This window comes from Somniosus microcephalus, chromosome 23 (genome assembly GCF_052327205.1).
Source record: "Somniosus microcephalus isolate GS21.2 chromosome 23, FLI_Smic_1.0, whole genome shotgun sequence".
Lineage (NCBI taxonomy): Eukaryota > Metazoa > Chordata > Chondrichthyes > Squaliformes > Somniosidae > Somniosus > Somniosus microcephalus.
The window spans coordinates 20,835,857-20,861,489 of NC_141009.1; the positions used below are offsets into that span (position 1 = coordinate 20,835,857).

At 44.0% G+C, this 25,633-nt stretch overlaps 1 protein-coding gene across 4 annotated transcripts in view; it reads right to left on the reverse strand.

Moving 5' to 3' along the window:
* Positions 1–4,336: 4,336 nt before the first annotated feature.
* The window catches only part of ttll11 (tubulin tyrosine ligase-like family, member 11), a 217,714-nt gene continuing 196,417 nt past the window's right edge, over positions 4,337–25,633 (reverse strand). For 3 of the 4 annotated variants that reach the window (XM_085965582.1, XM_085965579.1, XM_085965580.1), the window contains 2 exons: positions 11,334–11,657; positions 10,480–11,002 (listed from right to left, as the gene is read on the reverse strand). In XM_085965582.1, coding sequence (XP_085821708.1) covers positions 10,827–11,002; positions 11,334–11,657 — 500 coding nt within the window. In that variant the 3' untranslated portion in view covers positions 10,480–10,826. Of the gene's footprint in view, positions 9,779–10,479; positions 11,003–11,333; positions 11,658–25,633 lie in introns of those variants that run through there. The other variant, XM_085965581.1, reaches the window with a different exon arrangement.

The following is a 25,633-nucleotide window of genomic DNA, read 5'->3' on the forward strand; positions in this document are numbered from 1 at the left end:
CCTTTCTGGGGTGTAGATGTGCAGAGACAGTATATACAGATGGGGCAAACACATCTGAAAAGTATGAATATAAGCTAGGGAGAATAAAGGAATAGAGGGGGGTTATTTAGTGCAGCATTACCCTGATGGAACATGGATATGATCATTGATCCCTGATGACTTAAAATTTTCTGCCAGATCCTATTTATTGTGTATTTTGCACAAGTTTTGAATGATGATAGTGTTTATGTAACAAAATGCAGAATTTACTGATTTTTTCACATAAATATGCAAACTGAAATACAGGTTTATGTCATCCAGTGGACATTGCTTAAAGCCCAAACATAATTATAGAGAACAGCGATAAGGGGCTGACAGCTGTTGGAGCTGGCAGAGGATGAGGTCTTGTGGCATTTATGATCAGCCTGGTTATGACAAGTGACAGAATTAAAATGGACAACATGCAATTATGTATAGCTTTTTTTTAAATTATAAAAAAAGCTTGTTCTGGTATTAATACTGGACCAAAACAAGGCCACAAACATAATCTGGGAGCAAAATGAAAATGTAACCACTAAAATGGAGTAGATTATTGAACTAAAAATCTATAGGTTTGATTTAATGGCTATCTTTTTCTAAAGCAACTGTTGAAGTATTTGTTTAATTCCAAGTGCTATCACATATGTTATTAGACAATGTTATCTGTAGGTAATTTCAATCAATTTTGATCCTCTTCATAACAAAAAGCTCCATCTAGCCACTCATATCCCAAACACTCATCTTTCCATTGTGGATGTTAGCACTTCAATGTTAGAGAGCTGTAGGTGCCTACTATTGGGCACTAATATTTGAAATTTGGGGGCAAAGCCAATACTGAGGAGGACTGCAACAAATTACAAGAAGACATTAATAAACTTGCAGAGTGGGCATACAATTGACACATGAAATTCAACGCAGATAAATGTGAGGTACAGGTAGACTACCCTTTATCCGAACTTCCGAAAACCGAAACCCTCTAAAAACCGAAGGTTTTTTCGTTCAGCGTAAGTCGTGCGCATGACTTACGCTGAACGAAAAAACCTTTGGTTTTTAGAGGGTTTCGGTTTCAGAAGTTCGGATAAAGGGTAAGTCGTGCGCACGACCCCCCGCGGACCCCGACCCCGCCGACCCCCCCGCGGACCCCGACCCCCACCGACTTACGCTGAGCATCAGCGTAAGTCGTGCGCACGACCCCCCGCCGACCCCGACCCCCCCGCGGACCCCGCCGACCCCGACCCCCACCGACTTACGCTGAGCGTCAGCGTAAGTCGTGCGCACGACCCCCCGCCGACCCGACCCCCCTGCGGACCCCGCCGGCCCCGACCCCCCCGCGGACCTCCGCCGGCCCCGACCCCCGCGCGGACCCCCGCCAGCCCCAACCCGCGCCGACCCCCCCCCGCCGACCCACCTTCCGAAATCCGAAATTCTCCGAAAACCGAAACACGGCTGGTCCCGAAGTTTTCGGATAAAGGATAGGCTACCTGTATTACATTTTGGTAAGAAAAATAGGGAGGTCACATATTACTTGGAAAATAAGAATCTAAATGGGGTAGAGGAACAAATACACAAATCACTAAAAGTATCGACACAGGTTAACAAGGCCATAAAAAAAGCAAACCAAGCTAGAGGAATAGAATTGAAAAGTTGTGAAGTTATGTTAAACTTGTATCGAATCTTGGTTACAACACACTTGGGAGTACTCTGCAATTTGGTCACCATATTATAAGAAGGATATGGAGGCACTGGAGAGGGTGCAGAGAAGATTTACAAGGATGATACCAGAAATGCGAGGGTACACCTATCAGGAAAGGATAAACAGGCTGGGTCTCTTTTCTCTTGAAAAGAGAAGGCTGAGTGGTGACCTAATAGAGGTCTTTAAAATCATGAAAGGTTTTGATAGAGTAGATACAGAGAGAATGTTTCTACTTGTGGGGAAGAGCAAAACTAAAAGCCATCAATATAAGAGTCGCTAAGAAATCAAATATGGAATTCAGAAGAAACTTCTTTACCCAGAGAGTGGTGAGAATGTGGAACTCGCTAACACAGGAAGTGGTTGAAGTGAATAGTATAGATGCATTTAAGGGGAGGCTAGACAAGCATATGAGGGAGAAGGAAATAGAGGGTTATGTTGATAGGGTTAGATGAGGAAAGACGGGAGGAGGCTCGAGTGGAGCATAAACACCGGCATAGACTGGTTGGGCCGAATAGCCTGTTTCTGTGCTGTATGTCCTGTGTAATCCTGTATAAATGATTTATAACTCGTATAATGGAAAAATTATTGGGATAAACTATGGGCCGAAACCGGAACTCAGTCCTAAATACTGTCCTTCTATGCTCACTCTAGTCTTTGGAAGCAATTCTTTAAAGCCATCACATAGCTTCTTTAAGCTAGATTACCCTTTTCAATTTAGCATTAGTAATTGCCTTTTTGAAGCCACCAGATCAACACATTTAAGCAAGATGACAAAGGCATCAAAGACCATTTGCAATTATTTTAATTAAAATTAAACCAGATACTGTCAATAAAAAAGTATAAATGTTGAGCTGCCTACCAAGTACAGATATCATATAGTCAATTTGAAGCATTCTATTTCGTACCCTGCACCCTCCGCGCAACCCCCCCCTCCACCCCCCAACACACACAATACCTTGACTGATACAATGCTAGTGTCTCTTTAGATAAGGAAAGCAAGAAGAGGATTTAAAGGAGGAAAATCAACAGAAAACTCTCTGAAAGATCTGAATATTAACAATAATTTTAAGGGCTGTTAATCCAGATTCTTAGGTGCTGGCACTTAAGAACTATAATCATGAATAAAATTAATTTATACGCAATACATGTCTGTGCTGCGTTAGCTGACCTCAGCTGGGGTTCAACAATTGGCTTTAGTGTTCCTGTGCAAGGGAGAGGAAAATCATTCAGGATTCCAGGCCCTGATCAATACTCAGTGCCCCTTCCAATTCGCTGGTTCACATGTTTGAACATCAGGTTAGATCTCAAGAGCACTTATACAGGAGGAGGGATGTGGAATTACAGGCCTCTCAGTTCTTTTGAAGAAGCAGCACTTGTATTACATCATGTCTAATCCCAGATAAAAAGACTTGCATTGATATAGTGCCTTTCACAACCTCAGGATGTCCCAAAGTGCTTTACAGCCAATGAAGTGCTTTTGAAGTGTAGTCACTGTTGTAATGTAGGAAACATGACAGCCAATTTGCGCTCAGCAAGGTCTCAAACAGCAATGTGACAATGACGAATAAATATTGGCCAGGACACTGGGGATAACTCCCCTGCTCTTCTTCGAAACAGTGCCATGGGATCTTTTACGTCCATCTGAGAGAGCAGACGGGGGCCTCGGTTTAACGTCTCATCTGAAAAACGGCACCTCTGACAGTGCGGCGCTCCCTCAGTACTGCACTGGAGTGTCAACAATTGATTGTTGGCAGGCTCTTTGACCATGGAGGGCATTACCAGAGTCCAATCCTCTCCTCATCCACACAGTGCACTTTCAAACTGATGTCACTGGATAGTTATCCAAGTGTGAACTCTCTTTTTTCCTCTCCCTAGTCCAGGGGTGCAGTAGTGCCCACAGCAGCTGAGATTAGCTAACTCAGCACAGACCACAATCAAATGTTCTGGTCTGTGTGATTTGGTATTACACTGAGCATCTTAATTAGCTGATAGTTTAGAATTGTTATTAAAGAGTACGTTTCTGTAGCTGAAAAGGTTCTTCAATGTACCTTTAACTGGATGGACACAACTAATGAAGAGGACCAAACAAACCTCCCAAGGAAAGCCACAAATAGGATGTGTCTGTTTGCTACACCATTTTTATAAGTGTGGTGATAGCAACATTAACAATTCATCACAACCTTGCATATTATATTTTAATTTGCAGGAACTGCACACAGCGATCTTGTTTAGCCAGAAACAGCATCAATTCAAAAAACTATGACGGTCATGTATTTTAAAACCTATGCTGGTTGAGCATTGTTTTTACTATAAGCTGCTTTGGTGCCATTTGACAGGCATGTGTGGATGCTACATTGAAAATATCACAAAAGTTTATCATTCCTGTTACTAAATTGAGATCATTACAGCTCCCTCCATGCCTGTTACATTTCTGATGCTGTAATGAAAAGGGTGTTCTTCTAAGTCTAGAATAATAAAAGGAGAGTTACTTTCACTTTTCTAGAATCATATTTGTCTGAAATTCAAATTCAACCTGGATATTTCAGCACGCTTCATCAATGAAGCTAGATAATCATTTGTAATCTGTGCAAGTCTGACACGCACACACACACACTGACAGGGATATTAGAGTTCTAGAAATGTTTTTAATAAAATGCAGATTTACAGAATATTTACAATATAGAAGTTTTAGTACATGCCCCTTAATGGACTACAATGAAAAACTAACAGAATAGAAAGCCCTCGACAGGCTTAAACCTGATCTAACATTATAATATTGTAAATACATCTACCTAGAACAATAAATATACCATATTGTGGCACTTGTTTAGTTTTGCACAAATTAATGCACCAGCACATATTGAATACCTTGCAATCCTTGTATATTGCATAACTTCAAATAGAGCCAGCAGAACAACACTGCATAGAACCACAGCCGAGTGCACATCCTGATCTGTGTTCTTCACAGGTGTTCAAATCCATGCATCAGAGAAAAAGGCATTTAAGTGAAAGTTTACATATGTTTTTCATAGAGTTCACATGCTAAAGTTCACAAGCAAAACCTCTACCTTCTGTATTAGCTTAGATGTAGGTGCATATTGTGTGAAGTAATTAATTGAAGACTGCATTTCTCAGTTCAATGGACTTTTAATTGATAAATATATATGAATAAGAGGGTATATTTAATGGCCCCCACAGTCTGTAAAGCGTGTACTATTTCTGTCATTCATCATCTGCCAAAAAGGTATGACAGTTTCTATCGCTAAATCCTCAAACTACAGTTCAAGAACTGCACAGACCTATAGAAGATTCTAAAATGTTAAGTAAATAATAAATATGTAAGAATAAAAATAAGTCTTTGTCTAGTATGCATCAATCCAACCTCAAAGTGTCACACTTGAAAGGCATCGCATCTCAAATGCTACACTTGAAAGTGTATTTCACAATTGCACTTGATTACCTCCAATGTCATTCAGAAAACAGTAACAAATTGAACAGTAAAGAAAACTATCAATGAACAATTAACATCAAAAAACCCAGAAAGAATCACCAGTAGAATGTCCTCTAATTGTCCTCATGTATCTACCAATGATTAGCCTCTAACTGACCTCAGGATGTATCTAACGTCAATCAGACTGCACCTTAAAGAGACAGGCCAGATTAAACAACAACAACAACAACTTGTATTTATATAGCGCCATTAACGTAGTAAACCATCCCAAGGCACTGCACAGGAGTATTGTAAGACAAAAAATCTGACACCGAGTCATTATAAGGATAAATGAGGGCAGGTGACCAAAAGCTTGGTCAAAGAGGTAGGTTTTAAGGAGCGTCTTCAAGGAGGAAAGAGAGGTAGCGAGGCGGAGAGGTTTAGGGAGGGAATTCCAGAGCTTAGGGCCTAGGCAACAGAAGGCACGGCCACCAAAGGTTGAGCGATTATAATCAGGGATGCTCAAGAGCAACTATCTGAGCAGCAGAATAATACTCCGTGCATTACATGGTATTACACTCCTGTCCTTATAAGTTGGTTCTCTGACTTGCCAAGAATAATGTCATTGGGAAATCTAGTAGTCTGAAATTAAAAACGAAAATGCTAGAAACACACAGTGGGTGAATCAGGATCTGAAAGGGAGAGGCAAACTTATGTTTCATATGGGAGAATAGTTCCATTCCAAATGGGAAGCTGCAGCTTAAAACATAGCAGCAGAAGCCACATTCATGTATAGCTAAGATTAACTGCTGTTTTGAGAGTAATTTTAAAACTTCATTATGTACAAAAGAGAACTAGCCTAGATCATTGCACAGAAGGGAAGATTGTCTGCTGCATTTTGAGGGGATGTAGGAGAATATCATGGAAAGAATTGACAGAAGGCAGTGGAATTGTTGGGATAAAAAGAAAACTCATACACTTAACAAATGCTGGTATTCTGAACTAGAATCAACAAACACTGGCAATGTACAGCAGGTCAGTCTGCATCTGAAAGAGCAAGGGTTCCACCTGAAACATTAACCTATCTTTATTTTTCAGCTGCTGACTAACCTGCTGTGTATTTCCTGTTTTTAAGTAGAATTGCACCTCAACAGGGCCGGGACCAATATCCTGGCAGGGAGGTTTGACGGTGCTGTTGGGGAGGGTTTAAACTAGCTTGGCAGGGGGATGGGAACCTGAGAGTAGATTCAGAAGGTAGAGAAGCAAAGCTGGAAATGGAAGGTAGTAAATTAGTGAGTTTGGAAGGCAGAGGAAACAAAGGCAAGAAAATAGACAACAAAAAGGTTTGGCAGTGCTTAATGGTATATACTTCAATGCAAGGAGTCTAGTGATTAAGGCAGATGAGCTGAGGGCACAGATAGACATGTGAGATAAAGGATGGGGGTGGTGTCGCAATATTGGTTAAATAAACAATTACAGCTGTGAGGAGGGATGATATGTTAGGAGGATCATCAAATGAGGCCATAGGGATTGAACTGAAGAACAAAAAAGGGGCAATTACACTGTTGGGGGTGTATGTAGGCAAATTTCCTGCACTCAATGTGAAGAAGTGGCAGTGATTCTGAGCCGCAGCCTCATTAACATTGAGCCAATGAGTTGTGGTGTGCCAAATGGTTGTCCTGGTGCAGCTCGCCGGATTGAGGCCTACTGGTATTGTTTTGTCTAGGCCCGACAGAAAGGTAAATGTCTGGGGGTGGCAGGGGCACGATCGCGGAGGGAGAGTCCCAGGGGAGCAGCAGCCTAGATTATTTTTGCATGGCGCATGCTCTGACAATTTCCAACGTAAAATGGCAATCAGGATGCTAGGATCCAAATTTGCGGATTTAAATGGCCCTACTGCCTGAAACATGCAGGCAGCCGCCTTGCGCGCCCAATGGTAGGCTCCTTAACGAGATGGCGCCGGCTGCAGCGCCAAAGCTAACCTTCTGACAAAAGGTCATTGACCTGAAATGCTAACTCTGTTTCTCTCTCCACCGATGCTGCCTGACCTGCTGAGTATTTACAGCATTTTCTGTTTTTACCCCAGGACTTACACTTTGTTACCATTTTTATAAAAAGGAAAGTCAGATACTTCAAAATGGGCTTTTCTGATCTTGGGCACAAGGCAGAGATTTACAAGTAGCTGCTAATCTCAAGAGAAATAATCAATTACCCTCTAATTCACCTCAGGAATGTGCCTGTAATTGACTTCAGAATTCATTTACAGCAATAGGGAACTCATAAGTTTAAAGGAACGCAGCTCCACCTTAGCAGCAGAATAAGACATTTTGCGTCATATATTTTTCATGCTCCCATTCCTATAAAACAGCATATTTCCCAACATCATGAGCAATGCCATGGGGGAATCAAAAACTTTACTCTTCCCTTCACCTTGTCTCTGATAGTTCCTAACATCAGGGTTTTAACTTGCTGTACAATGGTATCTGATTCGTGATTAAACTGTAACAGACCTGGACTGAACTAAAATAGAAAGAAAACAATTCATTAACCATTCTGATGCATTTGTGCATGATATATCACTGTAACAAGCCTTTCTCGTCTCAGAGGGAAATGTATTCAGCCAAGTGAAATATCCCATTTAAACTAACATATGTAAAATAAACCCAGAACTTTAACATTATTGTGCAAATTCTTACAAATACAGTACAAAATACCTGCTTTTACAACTAAAAAAATACTGTTCCCTTACAGAAGGGTAGCCAATAAATATGCATATAATTAACAACTTATTTACATAGTTTCTAAAGGGAGCAGTGCCTTTAACCTGATAACATTCTGCATACACGCCACTACATGTTAAAAAAATAATTAATGCGCTACCACACTTCATAATAGTTAGAGATAACAGCTCCTACATAATTTCTCATTCTCATAATTACTGCAGGACGGATAAGGCTTTACAGTATTCTGCTGAAATTAAAAGCTAACTAGCATTCAATTAACTGCAAGAGATTGGAATAGTGTTAACTGGTTCAGTATTAAGCACAATGTGCACTTCAAGAAAGATATGTGGCCAAGCTAGATATATGTATCATAAGCACATACATTGAATATGCTAATAATAAACACCACGACCGCCTACCATCCTTAAACAACAGACTAACTCATCACGTTTATACAATGAGCAGCGGTACAATGAAACACAACAGTAACCTGCTTGCTATGTGTCAGGGGTTAAAGCATCGCTCTGTCAATGACAGATTGTAAATCTGTATCTAGAAAATAGAACAGATGGCTATTTGAAGCAGTGAGAAGTATCATTTTGAAGAGGGCAGGCAAAGGCAGTGAAATCTATAATGTTTCAAGTAGAAATAAATTCTTCCACAAGCTTGTATGTGTACCATATCAATCACACGTTGCAAGCAAGCGTGAGCCATTTTTTAAATGACATGCTGCCAATCACAACAAATGCCACACTCTCTTCCTTTGAGAAATCCATTTTTCAGGCTATGAATACCTTTGTATTCATTGTATTGAGAAAAAAAATCGACTTTAACGCCATAAACTTTTTTTGACATATGATGGAAGAATCAGTATTTTTCTTTCTACCTCAACACACTGGACACTAAAAATTGCTAGAGAGTGATGATAATATCCACTGCTTGCCTTCCGCCCGTAAATCTCAAACAACTTTGGACTTAAAGACAGCTTGAGTTACTTAAATTTCAAAGTGTACTTAAAGATAAAGGCCTAGAAATTCGTCTCGGGCAGTGGCGCCAAACTGACGGTATCGGATTGGCTGCCTGTTATATGCAGCACCTGATATTCAGTTCTATTAACTGCGATGGAACTGAATCTCAGGCGCTGTGTATAGCGGGCGGCAGATCCCATACCGCCTGATATGCACCACCGCCTGAGACAAATTTCTAGGCCAAACTCTCTTGACAGCTCAGCATACTCACATAGTGAAGGGTTGAGCCCTACAGACCAGGAAAGTCCCAGGTTTGTCCCGAGTTAGCTGGTGAGGTGGGGTAGGGGTGGCTACTGGAGGTGGCAATGATGGGCTAGGGTTTCTGCTGCTGCTTGCTATCCAGTATTCAGGTATGGATGTTAGGTGAGTACAGGGTTGGGTTTAGCTGTGGTGAGCCCTCCCTATAGTCGAAGGTGAGGTTCATCTATGATGCTGTCTATGATCAAAGCTGGAGGTAGCTGTGATGCACCACAATACTGAAATAACCTCTGAACATTCACTGTTAAGATTCACTCATAAAGAATTGCTACTTGGGTGCTATTGACCTGTAATCAACCAATATGTCAATACCCTAAAGAGAAGAGAAGAGAAAACTGATGTGAAAAAAGACAAACTCCAGATAACTTTTATTTACTGTACAAAACATTGCGCCAATTTATATTATTCAGTGGTTTATCTTCAGTGAATAAACAAGTGGCAGATTTAATGTTTTCCATTGGGCCATCTACTACTTCTGCTGTTTATTTCCACCTGATGATATACTGAAGCTCGTTAATGTCACTTTGCCAATGGCGGAGTTACAGCTTTATTTTCACAGCAAGTGAGTGAGGAGTGGCATGTTCTCTGCCAGTTCTAAAGTTGGGTAAACCAGAGTTCTGCACTAGTACTGAAAATAAGAACACAAAATGCAGCTTAACATCCTCTGACTGTTCGTGTGATCTTTAATGACCAGATGGCCAGCTCCTTTTACTGATTAAAATGTGAATGGTGGTACAGGAGACTGTTGGAGTTTGCTAGTAATTTTAAATTCTAAACGTTTTAAGCAATGTCTTGCAACCAAATGTTTTTATTGCAAAAATGTGCATCCTTAACAATGCAATACCTAATGCGCATTTTCCTGTTTTATACTGCATTACTGATGTCAGCTATCACACTGCCACTAAAGCTGCAGTATTAAAAACAGCAAAAATATAGATCAGAAATTACTGTTTCTAGCAGATGAAGGCTTAACACATATATTACATTCCTCTGTCCACTATTCTGACAAAGGTGTTAATTCATTTAATAGTAGGCGGACAAATGTTATAGAAATGCATTCCACATTTATCCACTATTATCACCAACAGCAATTTCTAACTTAATAAATGTTAACGTATGAGGGTTTCTTCACAAAGAACTGATATACATGAATGAGGAGCTCTCTCTGTGCCAGTGGTGATCCTGCACTCTGTTGACAGAAGAAAGTGAACTTAAAAAAGAGAACGTTTTCCATATGATTTCACTGGCAGAAGACCCTGGAACATGAGAAGAGCATGCCAATAATCATTACACAGCAATCAGCAGCTCATGTCAATAATAGAGAACATCCACTGTGAAACTTGTTTAATAAAATGATATAAATGAATTAGGGCCAGGAGCCAGGTAGTGGCAGGCTCTTTACATTAAATCTAAATTGTTTGGAACCTGGAGTTTCAGGCTAGGACTGAACAATCCGTCTATTCGCAATACTTGTTTAAATTTCCCCCTAAATAAACCACACATCACTGCAGGTATGAAATGCAGATAATATAATTGTACTTCAACAGAATTGGTTCCAAAATATTTATCCATCACTAGCTATCCTAGCGTCGAAGAGCTAACTTCCCAATGAGATTGTGCAGGAATGAGTCTTGGAGATGTGGGGGGAGGGGGCCTGCTGTTCGAGAACTGGGCCACTACATAAAGTACCACTTTGCAGAAGGATGTAAAATTTGTGTCAGCTTGACCCGTTGAGAACGCACATCATTTAAGCCAATCACAGAGCAGCATTGGTGGTTGTTACGACAAAACCTGCAGCCCAGATTGTCCCATCCTTTAGGACTGAAGGAAGCTGCTGGCGAGCAAGCAGTTACTGTGGGCAAATGGAATAAATCATAATTAATGATTACTGTGTTAATAATAACGATTTGGTGATGACCAAACAAAAACAACATTCAAAACCAACTAAGCCAGGGGCTGTGCTAAGAAGTTCTCTAGAATCACCATCAGCTGATGAAATAGTTCACTGTTTAAAATCTTTCCTGACAGTATTCACACTATCATCAGTAAGGAGCACAGTGAACTGGGCAATTAAAACACTATCAACAGTAATAATTCACAGGTAGGTGACAAGTATTGCCTTAACATTATAAATAAAATGCTACGGTGAAGATGGTAGCATTTACATAGCTATTAAGAAATACCTCTTAAACTCAGTGAATTTACAAGCCGTTGATCCGCTGATGTAGATAATGATGATGCTGGCAATCTATTGGACGTGCTCATACGGTTTAATAAGTGCATGTGGCTGACAGCACCTGAGCGAGGCCTTTCAGTCTGATACGTAGCAAAGCCAGATCTTTGGTCTGCTGTTGCACGGCCGTACAGAAAGTGCTTCTCATCCAGTGCTTCCAACTGATATTCACAAAAATTGACCAGTGCCTCAACTTGTTCACGTAGAGGTGGGGACTTGTATCTCCTCTGTGCCAGGTGAAAGATGGCCTCCATAAATGCTTGTAAGCACATACCTTGTAAAGCACAGCAAAATAAAATATTCTATTAGATACAATTCAGATATTCAATGTTACATTTCAATACACTACATACAGGAAACTTTCTGGTATCCGGCACGGACGGGACCGACGTGTTGCCGGTTCATCAACAATTCCGGATAACCGAACGCTATAGTAAAAGATACGGAGCTCAGAGCTCCGTATAAAGCAACAAACCCTGTTGCTTCAGCTTCAAAACAATCGGCACAAGTTGCAAGCGTCTCTGTAGCTTAGCAACAGCTTCAGCTACACCCTTGCACAGCAACAAATGCAGTAAAAAAAGTAACTAAAAGTAAAAAAAGTTACCTGAACCGACTCCTGAATTTTGCCGGTGGATAGAACGTTCCGGTTAATCGAAAGTTTCCTGTACTTCTAAAAATCTCTAAAATTGCTACATGTGCATGTAATATAATGGAGCCTCAGTTATAATGTGGATAAATGTGAGGTTATCCACTTTGGTGGCAAAAACAGGAAGGCAGGTTATTATTTGAATGGCAATAGATTGGGAGAAGGGGAAGTGCAAAGAGACCTGGGTGTTCTTGTGCACCAGTCGCTGAAGGTAAGCATGCAGGTGCAGCAGGCGGTTAAGAAGGCAAATGGTATGTTGGCCTTCGTAGCAAGAGGGTTCGAGCACAGGAACAAGGATGTCTTGCTACAGTTGTACAGGGCCTTGGTGAGACCGCACCTTGAGTATTGTGTGCAGTTTTGGTCGCCTTATCTGAGGAAGGACGTTCTTGCCATGGAGGGAGTGCAGCGAAGATTCACCAGGCTGATACCTGGGATGGCAGGAATGACGTATGAGGAGAGATTGTGTCGATTGGGCTTATACTCACTGGAGTTTAGAAGATTGAGAGGGGATCTCATCGAAACCTATAAAATTCTGTCAGGCCTGGACAGACTAGATGCTGGAAGGATGTTCCCGATGGTCGGGGAGTCCAGAACCAGGGGTCATCGTCTAAGGATAAGGGGTAGGACATTTAGGGCTGCAATGAGGAGGAATTTCTTCACCCAGAGAGTGGTGAACCTGTGGAATTCTCTGCCACAGAGGGCGGTGGAGGCCAGTTCATTAAATATATTCAAGAAGGAGTTGGATATATTTCTTAAGGCTAAAGGGATCAAGGGATATGGGGAGAAGGCAGTGACAGGGTACTGAATTTGAATGATCAGCCATGATCTCATTGAATGGCGGAGCTGCCTCGAAGGGCCGAATGGCCTACTCCTGCTCCTATCTTCTATGTTTCTATGTTTCTATTACCCACATTCAAGTTCATGGAAGTTGGAGCTTAGATTTCCATAAATCAAGTACAATTAAGTTTCCTTTACAGCTTTTGAGTTCTTGACCAGCAGAATAAGTAATTATCTGCATTTCCAACACCTGGTACAATTTACTATCTATGCAGCTCAGGAGTCAAGAGTTTTTGGTTGGGGAAACCAGCAGGAGTCAGGCTTCTGGGTCTTGGAAACCAGCGGGAGTCAACTTTCTGGGTCTGGGAAACCTGCAGAGGTCAGGGTTGTGGTTCTAGGAAACCAGTAGGAGTTGGCCGACCAGTATTTTTCTTAGTGATTTTCAAAATGAGTCTTAGCGGCAATTGAAGGAAACTTGATCAGATAATATAAATAGACCAAAAAGCTTAAAAGTCATTGCTTTCGACTAGGTGCAAGGGGAATTTTGATTATCCACCCAAGGGTTCACGCCATGTGGCGGATAATTGAGGTCCCATTGTATATGAAAGTAAATTAATGTATGAGAATAAGAAGTATGCAGCTTGGTTCCCTGCATTCCTCACAAAATGAATTCGCTTAATAGAGGTGAAGCATTCTCTTGGAAGAACCTATTGAAAAATTAGAGTCACATCTACTGTGACAGTAGATATAAGAAAGGTATAGGCAGAGGGCCAAAAACTCAGCAGTTAATGTCTGTGTAATATGTACAGTAGCAGTAATATATTTGGGTTTTCGTGTAATTGGTTGCAAATTATTTTCTGATATCTGCAATAATGATGCCACAGATTATTGCAGGGAAAACAAATGCTTAGAAAAATGGTTAAACAAAAAGTTTGAAACATAACATGGGGGAAGATTTGCTCTGTGCGTTGTGTTCAACAAAACCATCAATGTACTCTTTATAAACGGTTTACGAATTTACTACACACAGCTCACAGAGGAAATCTTCCCCCATACTGAGTTAAAGACAGTAATCTAATCGTGGGTTCAGGGGAAGTCTCCGGTGCCTATTTATATAAAACAGTAAAAAAGGTTTGTAGAAACCTGACATAAATAATACCCACTGCTCTGGTGGTTCTCCAATGTTAACTGCAGAAACCATGACTTTAGACTTTGCATTCCCACTGCTGCAAACTGTGGTAGCACTGAAAACTATTTAGTGGTACCCCAAAAAACATGGCTGCTTTCTCCTTCTTGCTAATATGAGTCTGCCCTCTCATTGTAAAAGCAGTGATTTTACTAGCAGGCTGAAACTACGTGGCCTAGAATAATGAGCGCACCTGAATGGTGAGGTCCAAGGCACCCCTGATACTGTGCCTTGGGTCTCATTTCCATCGAGCTGGCGAACTGTGGAGAGCAACAAGCAGCTTGCAAGCGAAGCAGATTTGAAGATCAGGCTGATGCTGTGGTCCTCAGGTAAGTGAGGAAGGAGGACGACTGAGTCAGAGGATAGCAAGGGGCGGGGCGAGAGGAAGGGAGCAGCGACAGCGATGTGGGGTGGGGGCAGAAGTGGTGGCCAGCAGCGGCCAGTGTGGTTTGAATGTGGGGTTGAGAGAAACACTCCTGCAGCTCCCAGCACCACATTCTGGTAAGTATATTTTAAAAACTTACCTTGTTGGTTGCGGCCGAACAGGCAGTCCCTTTCAGGACTGCTCTCACAAATCCAACACCAGGTAACTTACATAACATAAGAACATAAGAAGTAGGAGCAGGAGTAGGCCATACGGCCCCTTGGGCCTGCTCCGCCATTCAATAGGATTATGGCTGATCCGAACCTAGACTCATGTCCACTTCCCTGCCCGCTCCCCGTAACCCCTAATTCCCTTATCAGCTAGGAAACTGTCTGTAGTGTATGTAACCGTCTACCTTTAAGAGACTATTGTATGTAACCGTTCACCTTTAAGAGAACTATTTTAGGTGTGGCACTACTTGTTTGGCTTCTGTATACGGTAATACCGACGGTGACCACACCGGTATATAAGTGCTGTGGCATGATTTATAGGGCAGATTCGCCCTGACCTTCGAATAGTAAAGTCCTGTTGTATGTTACTCCTGAAGTCTGTGTCGTAATTAACTGCACAACCCACAGACTTTACAGTGGCGACGAGTCCGATCGTACCCTGCGGCAACAATATTTTCAAAGCAACGAAAGAGCGTCGAAAAGAGGCAACCGCCCTCGTCATTCGGCTGGGAGAAAACTCAAGGCTGCAGCAATAGAAAGGAGGAAGACTTTAGCGACAAAAACTTCCATCAGCAACAGGCACTGACTGTCCCTTCTGCCACGGTGACTGTGAGTAAGGGAAAGTGAAAAGAATAGCCGGAGGATAAGGGCTGGGCACTCGACCACGGTCGAGGGGGAAAAGGAGCTGGACAAAAAGTCGGGTCCAACGGCGTCGTGAGAGACCGCGAGCGGCGGGAAAAGCCGGGCGGTGACCGAAGCCACGAAGCGCTGCGACCGGGAGCGTAGGCGCGGGAAGAGAGAAACTCAGCCGCAGCCGGGGAGAGAAGCACCAGACTGCGAGAGGGCTGGGAGGCGCGATTGGGGTCCGAGCGAGCGGGAGAGGCAGAGCCGACCAAGAGAGACTGCGCGAGAGCCAGTCCAGCGGCTGAACTGTCCTCCGTCAACGGGGTGTAACCAGCGCCGGTAGAGCCGAGCGAGCAGGAGAGAGGCAAAGCCGAGCAAGGGGAACTGTGCGAGAGCCAGTCCAGCGGCTGAACTGTCCTCCGTCAACGGGGTGTACCCAGCGCCGGTAGAGCCGAGCGAGCGGGAGAGAGACAGAGCCGAGCAAGGGGAACTGTGCGAGAGCCAGCCCAGCGGCTGAACCTGTTCGCCGTCAACGGGGTACCCAGAGCCGGTCGCCCTGCCATAAAATAAAAAATAAAAAAGGGAAAGCCTTGAAACCGACGCGCAGGCTGTGAACCTGAAAGCCAGCGGCCGTCGCCCGTGGGGAAAGTGTACCCCTCCCGCCAGGGAAGAAACGCGGGAAGCCGCCATTAGGCGGGGAAGAAGACAGAAGCGGGAAACCGCCATTGAAGTGGGCGGGGAGAGAAGATAAGAGCGGGAAACCGCCATTTTCGCGGGAAAACCGCCATCTTAGAAAAAAAAAAGAAATAATAATTTAAAGAAATACTTGTGTTGTTCCCAAAGAGAGGAAGATGCCTAAGCGTGGTAACATCAACGATTTTAATTCGGAGATAGAAGACTGGGCCACGTACGTGAAACGCATTTAGATCTATTGTGAGGCCAACAAAATAGAAGAAGACGACAAAGCTATAACCTTGCTAAACTCGATGGGCGCAAAGACATACGGGCTCTTGAAGCATCTACTATCACCAGCTAAACCGGCGGATCAGACTTTCGATGAGATAGTGGCTGTTCTGAAGGATCACTTGAACCCCACACCGTTGATGTTGGCTGAACGATTCAAATTCTATGCGAGAACGCAACGGAAAGACGAAAGCAACGCAGAATACTTGGTCGAACTGCGTAGACTAGCGAAATACTGCCAGTTTGAAGGGAATCTGACAGAGGCATTGCGAGACAAGTTCGTATGTGGACTGTCCAAGGAAGGGACGCAAAAGCGATTACTCGAAGAGAACGACCTTACACTTGACAGGGCTGTCCTTATAGCAGCATCGCACGAAGCCGCAGCGAAAGGAACTGTGGAAATGCAGCTAAAGGCAGCGGCACTCGGTGTGGACCAAATTACCTCGAGTATAACAAAATGCTATCGCTGTGGGAAGACAACACACGATCAGAACCAATGCTGGTTTAAGAACCAGGAATGTAGGAAATGTGGCAAACTGGGTCACATCGCTAAGGTATGCCGGTCAGGGAAGAAGACCAACAACCAAAGGAAGCCATCACAGGAAAAGTACAACAAGGTACACAAGGTGGCTGAGAAGAGTTCAGACGAACAGAATTCAGACTCAGACCCAAACGGCCAGGAGCTGGGTAGTCTGAGAATTCATAATGTGAGTAAGGAAGCTGACCTACAAACTATCTGGGTCATGCTAAAAATAGCTGGAATCCAAGTGAAAATGGAGTTGGACACTGGATCAACTGTATCAGTCATAAATCGAAGGGATTACCACCGGCTCTTCTCACATATACCCTTAAGAGATACCAAGTTCGTATTGCAGACATACACGGGGCATAAAGTATACCCCATGGGAAAGATAAGAGTCAAGGTGAGAGATAGGGGTAAAGAACACCCAAGAATGAACTTATACGCACTACCTGAGGGAGGACCACCACTTCTAGGACGGGAGTGGATCAAGAAAATAGACATGGAATGGCACTACCTACAAGCAATGACGAGTGAGGACTCGGTGCAGACAAGCAGCTCAGACTCTGAGCCGGAAGACGATAAGTCCAGCCCAAGTATGAAAAACAAGGTTAACATGAACTCACTGACTAAGGTTGGAAAAACGATGGCGTGTAGAAAGACAGAGAATTTTGAGTCTGTTCAAGTTACAGACATATGCATTACGGAGGAACACCGGGCTCGAACTCAACGTTATCTCAAAGTACGACAACAATTAGAACAATTGAGTTACCGTCTCGTACAAGAGATGAAAACAATGAAAAAGTTCTATGACACCGAATGGGAGAGTCTGGAAAGACAACAGAACCTGCTGGCTCAAGCAGAGAGCGACCATAGAGCCATCGTGACCAATTACCGATCACATCTCCCTTATGATGTTCAGGAGTTAGAATATTTGCATGATCTAGAGATACAGCATAAAGGCAACCCACGCTACACTGAGGATTTTGTTCTGCAATTGGAGACGGAGCTAGTGCAGGCAAGGTTAAGAGAAGCTGAATTGCAGTGTGCACTTAAAGAGATGCAAAAAAAAATCTTGGGCATAGAAAAGAGAAACGCTTCTTTACCTGATGAGAATAATGTGGCCATGTTGCAAGAGGAGCTTATAGGGGCGAAACTGAAAGAAGCTAAGCAAAGGATGTTGGAACTTGAAACACAGAACCAAATCAGCAGTAACCAGCTAGGTCGAACAGAGAAGGAGTGCAATGGTCTACAGGAGAAGGTGCAATAAGGGACTACTCACTCAGTTAAATGAAAGTAAAGGGAAAATGGCTGAGATAGACTGCAAGAATAAAGAAGATTTGATGGCAGTGAGACTTCGAGAGGCAGATAGCATAGCAGCCTTGGCTGAACTCCAACAGAAAATTGCGAAAGAAGCAAATGAAGAGGAATCTTCAGGAAGCCAGGATTTTATTCCAGTTCTTCTCTACGACTCTTTACAAGCAGAGTGTGAGAAGTTGAAAGAACAGTATGAACAGGCCCAGGCTACAATTCTGGAAGGGGTTAACTCGGCAACCTCCGAAAAGCTAGTTTCAGTAGAAGCATATGAGCAACTAAAGGTTGAACATGAGCAAGAAGTCCAAAGGCTGCAGGAAATTCTTGATGAGCTCAAGGCCAAGACAGACTCATCGGTAGAAGTTCCATCCATAGATGAGAAATTAGAGGTGAAAGACATGGCAGAACATGAAAGGCAAGATGTCCAAGAACTCAGAAAATTATTGAAGGAAACCCAAGACAAATATGAGGCGGCAATGACCGAGGTTCAACAACTTGAAGAACAGAGTCAACTGGGAATCCTTTCAGTGGAAGAAAAGGAAACTGTAAGAAACACAGAGACTGTAAGACATGAGCTAGAGAGCATCATGGCACAAGAGCTAGATAGCATCATGGCACAACTTCTCCGAGCGCTGAAAGCCAAAGTACAAGAGGAAAAGAAGGTGAAAGCATTGGAGGAAAAGGTGGATGAAATGGAGAAGACTCTGATTCACAGTGTTCCCGTGGAAGAGTTAACGGTCAGCCAACTCCTTCATATGTTGAGGGACAAGACCCTGCAATGGGAACAATCTGAACACGAGCTTCAATCTTCAGAGGGAAGGAGTTCGGAGCTCTCAAAAGTTACGGATATAGCTGAGGGTGCAACACGGATTTTACTGGGATGCCAAAAGTACGCTGAATCACGTCAATGGGAACAACAGAATGTTGAAACAGATGCTCCAGTAGAAGGATTGAATAGCCCGATCAATCAATCTCCGATGGAAGGGGAAGTATTGAAGTCATTAGTGAAGGATTTGCAGGAAACCCAGGAAGAGTGGGATGAATATGAACGCATAAAGAAGTCTCTTCAGGAAAGATGTCTAGGGAGGGAACAACAGTCGGCTAACGTCCAGTTGGGTAAGGAAGAAGTAGCAGGCCCTCTCGCTAGACTAGCTCAGGATGACACCGAATATTACCATGATCTGTTGAGTGACACGGAATATTACGAGGACTTGGTCTGCCCAGCTTGTGATGAAAACTCCCAAAGTGCAGAAATCAGGATGAAGCACTTAAAGTCTAAGGAACATAGGGAGATGGTGGCGCTACAGCTGGCAGCTGATAAGGGAGCCCCGAGAGTCTCTTAAGGGAAAGACTATTGGATGAGTCACGCTAGCAATGTGAACCGGCTACACCACAGAGATGTTGTTCGGACCGAGGCAAGACCAGAGACTGAATCTGTGAACTGTTCCCACAGAGACTGAACCTGTGAACTGTTTTCCGCAGAGACTATATCTGTAAATTGTTTTACATGAAGTTGAATATATGTTATGTTTAATGGGGAATACGTATGTTGTAAGCTAAAAAGGGAGGATTGTAGTGTATGTAACCGTTCACCTTTAAGAGAACTATTTTAGGTGTGGCACTACTTGTTTGGCTTCTGTATACGGTAATACCGACGGTGACCACACCAGTATATAAGTGCTGTGGCATGATTTATAGGGCAGATTCGCCCTGACCTTCGAATAGTATAGTCCTGTTGTATGTTACTCCTGAAGTCTGTGTCGTAATTAACTGCACAACCCACAGACTTTACACTGTCTATCTCCATTTTAAATTTATTTAGTGTTGCAGCTTCCACAGCTCTCTGAGGTAGCAAATTCCATAGATTTACTACCCTCTGAGTGAAGAAGTTTCTCCACATCTCAGTTTTGAAATGGCAGCCCCTTATTCTAAGATTATGCCCCCTAGTTCTAGTCTCACCCATCAGTGGAAACATCCTCACCGCATCCACCCGATCAAGCCCCCTCACAATCTTATACGTTTCGATAAGATCGCCTCTCATTCTTCTGAATTCCAATGAGTAGAGGCCCAACCTACTCAACCTTTCCTCATAAGTCAACCCCCTCATCTCCGGAATCAACCGAGTGAACCTTCTCTGAACTGCCTCGAGAGCAAGTATATCTTTTCTTAAATATGGAAACCAAAACTGTACGCAATATTCCAGGTGTGGCCTCACCAGTACCCTGTATAACTGCAGCAAGACTTCCCTGCTTTTATACTCCAGCCCCCTTGCAATAAAAGCCAAGATTCCATTGGCCTTCCTGATCACCTGCTGTACCTGCATACTAACCTTCTGTGTTTCATGCACCAGGACCCCCAGATCCCTTTGTACTGTAGCACTTTGCAGTTTCTTTCCATTTAGATAATAACTTGCTCTTTGATTTTTTTCTGCCAAAGTGCATAACCTCACACTTTCCAACATTATATTCCATCTGCCAAATTTCTGCCCACTCACTTAGCCTGTCTATGTCCTTTTGCAGGTTTTTTATGTCCTCCTCACTTACTTCTTTCCCTCCCATCTTTGTATCGTCGGCAAACTTGGATACGTTGCACTCGGTCCCTTCCTCCAAATCGTTAATATAGATTGTAAAGAGTTGGGGTCCCAGCACTGACCCCTGCGGAACACCACTAGTCACTGATTGCCAACCCGAGAATGAACCATTTATCCCAACTCTCTCTGTTTTCTGTTAGATAGCCAATCTTCCACCCATGCCAGTATATTACCCCCAATCCCGTGATTTTTTATCTTGTGCAGTAATCTTTTGTGTGGCACCTTGTCAAATGCCTTTTGGAAGTCCAAATACACCACATCCACTGGTTCCCCTTTATCCACCCTGTTTGTTATGTCCTCAAAGAATTCGAGCAAATTTGTCAAACATGACTTCCCCTTCATAAAACCATGTTGACTCTGTCCGATTAAATTATGCTTATCCAAATGCCCTGTTACTGCTTCCTTAATGGTGGGCGCCAACATTTTACCAACCACAGATGTTAGGCTAACTGGTCTATAGTTTCCAGCCTTTTGTCTACTTCCCTTTTTAAATAAGGGCGTTACATTAGCGGTTTTCCAATCTGCTGGGACCTTTCCTAAATTCAGGGAGTTTTGGAAAATTACCACTAATGCATCCACAATCCCTACCGCTACTTCTCTCAAGACCCTAGGATGTAAACCATCAGGTCCAGGGGATTTATCCGCTTTTAGTCCCATTATCTTACCGAGTACCACCTCCTTAGTGATTTTAATCGTGATTAACTCCTCCCCCCCTATAGCCCCCTGTTTGTCCAGTGTTGGGATATTTTTAGTGTCCTCTACTGTAAAGACTGATACAAAATATTTGTTCAGCGTTTTTGCCATCTCCATGTTCCCCACCACTAATTTCCCGGTCTCGTCCTCTAAGGGACCAACATTCACTTTAGCCACCCTTTTTCTTTTTATATAACTGTAGAAACTCTTGCTATCTGTTTGTATATTTTTTGCTAGTTTACTTTCATAATCTATCTTCCCTTTGTTAATTAATCTTTTAGTTATTCTTTGCTGACTTTTAAATGCTTCCCAATCTTCTATCCTCCCACTAGATTTGGCTACTTTATATGCCCTTGTTTTCAGTCGGATACTATCCTTTATTACTTTACTTAGCCGCGGATGGCTGTCTTTTCTTTTACGCCCCTTTTTCCTCAGTGGAATATATTTTTCTTGAAGGTTGTGAAATATCTCCTTGAATGTACACCACTGCTCATGTACCGTCTTACACTTTAATCTATTTCCCCAGTCCACTTTAGTCAACTCTGCTCTCATACCTTCATAGTCTCCTTTATTTAAGCTTAGTACGCTGGTTTGAGATCCAACTCTCTCACCCTCCAACTGAATTTGGAATTCAACCATGTTATGGTCACTCATTCCAAGGGGATCCTTTACTAGGACATTTTTTATTAATCCTGTCTCATTACACAGGAGCAGATCTAAGATTGCCTGCCCCCTGGTTGGTTCAGTACCATACTGCTCAAGGAACCCGTCCCTAATGCACTCTATGAACTCTTCCTCAAGGCTGCCCTGGCCAATTTGATTTGTCCAGTCAATATGAAAGTTAAAATCCCCCATGATTATAGTTGTTCCCTTATTACAAGCCCCAACTATTTCCTGATTTATACTCTGACCAACAGAGTTGCAACTGTTAGGAAGCCTATAGACTACGCCCACTAGTGACTTTTTCCCCTTATTATTCCTTATCTCCACCCAAACTGTTTCACTATCCTGATCCTTTGACCCAATATAATTTCTCACTATTGCAGTGATTCCATCCTTTATTAACATAGCCACCCCACCTCCCTTTCCTTTCTGTCTGTCCTTCCTAATTGTCAAATACCCCTGGATGTTTAGTTCCCAGTCAGGTCACCTTGCAGCCATGTTTCTGTAATGGCCACCAGATCATACCCATGTGTAGTTATTTGTACTGTCAACTCGTCTATTTTGTTACGAATGCTGCGTGCATTCAGATAAAGAACTTTTAAATATGTTTTGTGACAATTTATTCCTGCTTTTACCCCCTTTATTACTTTACCTTTATCTTTATACATTCTGTCCCTTCCTGACACGCTCTGGTTTTTAATTCCCCCACTGCTACCTTGCTCTATTGCCTTCTCCACTGACATTTTTATTTTTTGCTCTCTTGAAACCTCCCCACCACTAATTAGTTTAAAGCCCTCTCTACAGCCCTAGTTATTCGATTCGCCAGGATTCTAGTCCCAGCACTGGCGAAGTGAAGCCCATCCCAATGGAACAGCTTTCTCCTGTCCCAGTACGGGTGCCAGTGTCCCAAGAAGCAAAACCCATTTCTCCCACACCAGTCTTTGAGCCACGCATTTAACTCTCTGATTTTATTTACCCTAGCCAAATTTGCTCGTGGCTCAGGTAATAATCCCTAGAAGTTCTGGGGGGAGAAATTGGGTGAGTAGCGCCACCTGTTAGCGCCTAAAGAGGCAGTCAGTGGCTGTAGCGCCACTGGCTGCGTCTCCGGCGATATTCAGTAGGGGCGCTAATGGTGGCGTTAGGCATTTGCGCTGCGCCGCCACCGATGATGTCATCGGTGTGCGCAGCGCCCCATTCGTGCCCCGTTCGCGATATTTGGTAGCGAACGCTGCAGTTGCGCCGCTCGCTACCCGTGCCCGGTTCACGGGGCCTTACTGTGCCGGCAGCGGCGCAAGTTAAGGTGGAGGTGCGGGGCGGCCGCTTTTTCGGCGGCCGCCTGCCAGTACCTCCGTCCCCGGCCTCCTAACCACCCCCCCCACGGCATTGCCGGCTGTTTCCCGAGAGCCCGGCACTTCTCCTTGGTGCCGGGCTCATTTGCCGGCACTCGCGAGCGGGGATCACGCTGTTGCAGGCACCTCCCCCTTAACAGTGGGAGGAAGGCCTGCAGTACCGCAGCGTGCTGTGCCGCAGCATGTGGCGCTGCGGCACGTTGCGCTGCGATAATCAGTTTCAGCGCCCTAAGAGGGACGCTGAGCGCCTCGAGCCTCGCCCCGTCTCCCTCGAGGGGCACTGAAACTGAATTTCTGGCGATCGGTATCACTCCGATCGCTGCGCTAAATCCTGCGCTCAGGCGACTTTTGCGCCACTTTGGCGCCCCAACCCAATTTCTAGGCCCTGTTTTTTAATTTGGCCCCTAGCTGCTCATACTCCCTCAGCAGAACCTCTTTCCTTGTCCTATCTATGTCGTTGGTACCAACATGGACCACGACAACTGGATCCTCCCCCTCCCACTCCAAGTTTCTCTCCAGCCCAGAGGAGATGTTCTTAACCCTGGCACCGGGCAGGCAACACAGCCTTCGGGACTCTCGCTCTTAATGTGTTTATTTCTAATGATACTGGTGGAGATGCTGTGTGTCTCCAGCAATTTCTGTTTCATTTCAGATTTCCTGCGTCTGTAGTTTTACCCCCACTTTTTTCAAATTTCCCCCATTTTGGTGCTATTTTCCGATGGAAGGCCTTTCCCATGCCTTTTCACTCTAGGTATTAGCTAACTGCACGTTCTGTTGTTCATTAACTCACTAAGGTGATCCTTTATATTATGTAACGGTTTGCGGTTTTTCTATTAAACAGTTTGCAGATGTCAGCTTGGCTCAATGGTAGCATGCTCACCAGACCAGGACTTGAGCACATACTAAATCGGATACTTCAATGCAGTACTGAGGGCGTGCTGCATTGGCAGAGGGGCGTGCCGTCATTCAGGTGAGATGTAGGAATTCCACTGGCACAATTTGAAGATCAGGGGAATTTTGCTGGTGTCCCGACAAGATCAATCCCTTGACCAACACCAGCAAAACAGATTATCTGGTCACTTACCTCATTTGCTGTTTGTGTGACCTTGCTGTGTGCAAATTGGCTGCAATGTATGCCTACATAACAGTGATTACAGTTCCAAAGTAATTCATTGTCGGTTTAGTATTTATAAATGTATGTTCTTCCTTTGTCTCTTTGATTGGAATATCTATTGCTTCTCCCCCTCCCTCTTTCCAAGGTTAAGCTTCTCTTTACAGTTGAGCTTTGGGCTTCTGATCCATGAAAGTCTAGTGGTTACATCACTTACAAACAACCTCCAGTTGTTCTTTGTTATAATTTAGCATGAGTTGAAGATGTTTTTACCAAACGGTAGCTGAGCAAAGCTATCTGGACACTGTGAAATGGCTGAAAATTTTTAAATGGCCTGGAAACTAAAGGAGAGATGTGAAAGTGAGATTACCCAGTCTCAACTAATTTAAGAGTTTGAAAAATAAAATTACCCTCTTAACAACAGGAAGGTGCACTTATTCCCATATCAAAAATATACATCACAGAATAAAACAACTGTTAGTGTAATCCACAAAAAGTATTGCATCATGTGTTAAAATATAAAGGCCTAGAAATTCGGTGGGCTGCGCCACCAGTTAGCGCCGAAAGAGGGCACTCAGTGGCTTTAGCACCACTGGCCGCGCCTCCCGCGATATTTAGCTGGGGCGCTAATGGTGGCGTTAGCCTGTTGCGCTGCGCCGCCACCGATGACGTCATCGGTGTGCGCAGCGCCCCGCTACTGCCCCGATCGCGATATTTGGCAGCGACCGCCTCTGTAGCGCCATTCGCAAATGGTGCCCGGTTCACGGGGCCTACCTGTGGCGGCAGTGGCGCAAATTAAGGTGGAGGTGCGGGGCGGCTGTTTTTTTCAGCGGCTGCCTGCCAGCACCTCCGTCCCTGGCCTCCTGATCGCCCCCCGCGGCAGTGCCGGCTGTTTTCCGAGAGCCCGGCACTTCTCCTCGGTGCCGGGCTCTTTTGCCGGCACTCGCGATCTCCGATCGCGCTGGTGCAGGCCCCTCCCCCTTAAGAATGGGAGGAAGGCACTGCAATGTTCAGTTTCAGCGCCCCAAGAGGGACGCGGAGTGCCTCGAGCCTCGCCCCGTGTCCCTCTTGGGGCGCTCAAGCTGAATTTCCGGCGGTCGCAACTGCTCCAAACGCTGCGCTAAATCCGGCGCCCAGGCGAGCTTGGCGCCCCGTTTGGGGCTCCACCCAATTTCTCCCCCAAAGACTTCTAAAAGATGGGTCCTACAGTTATCATAGTG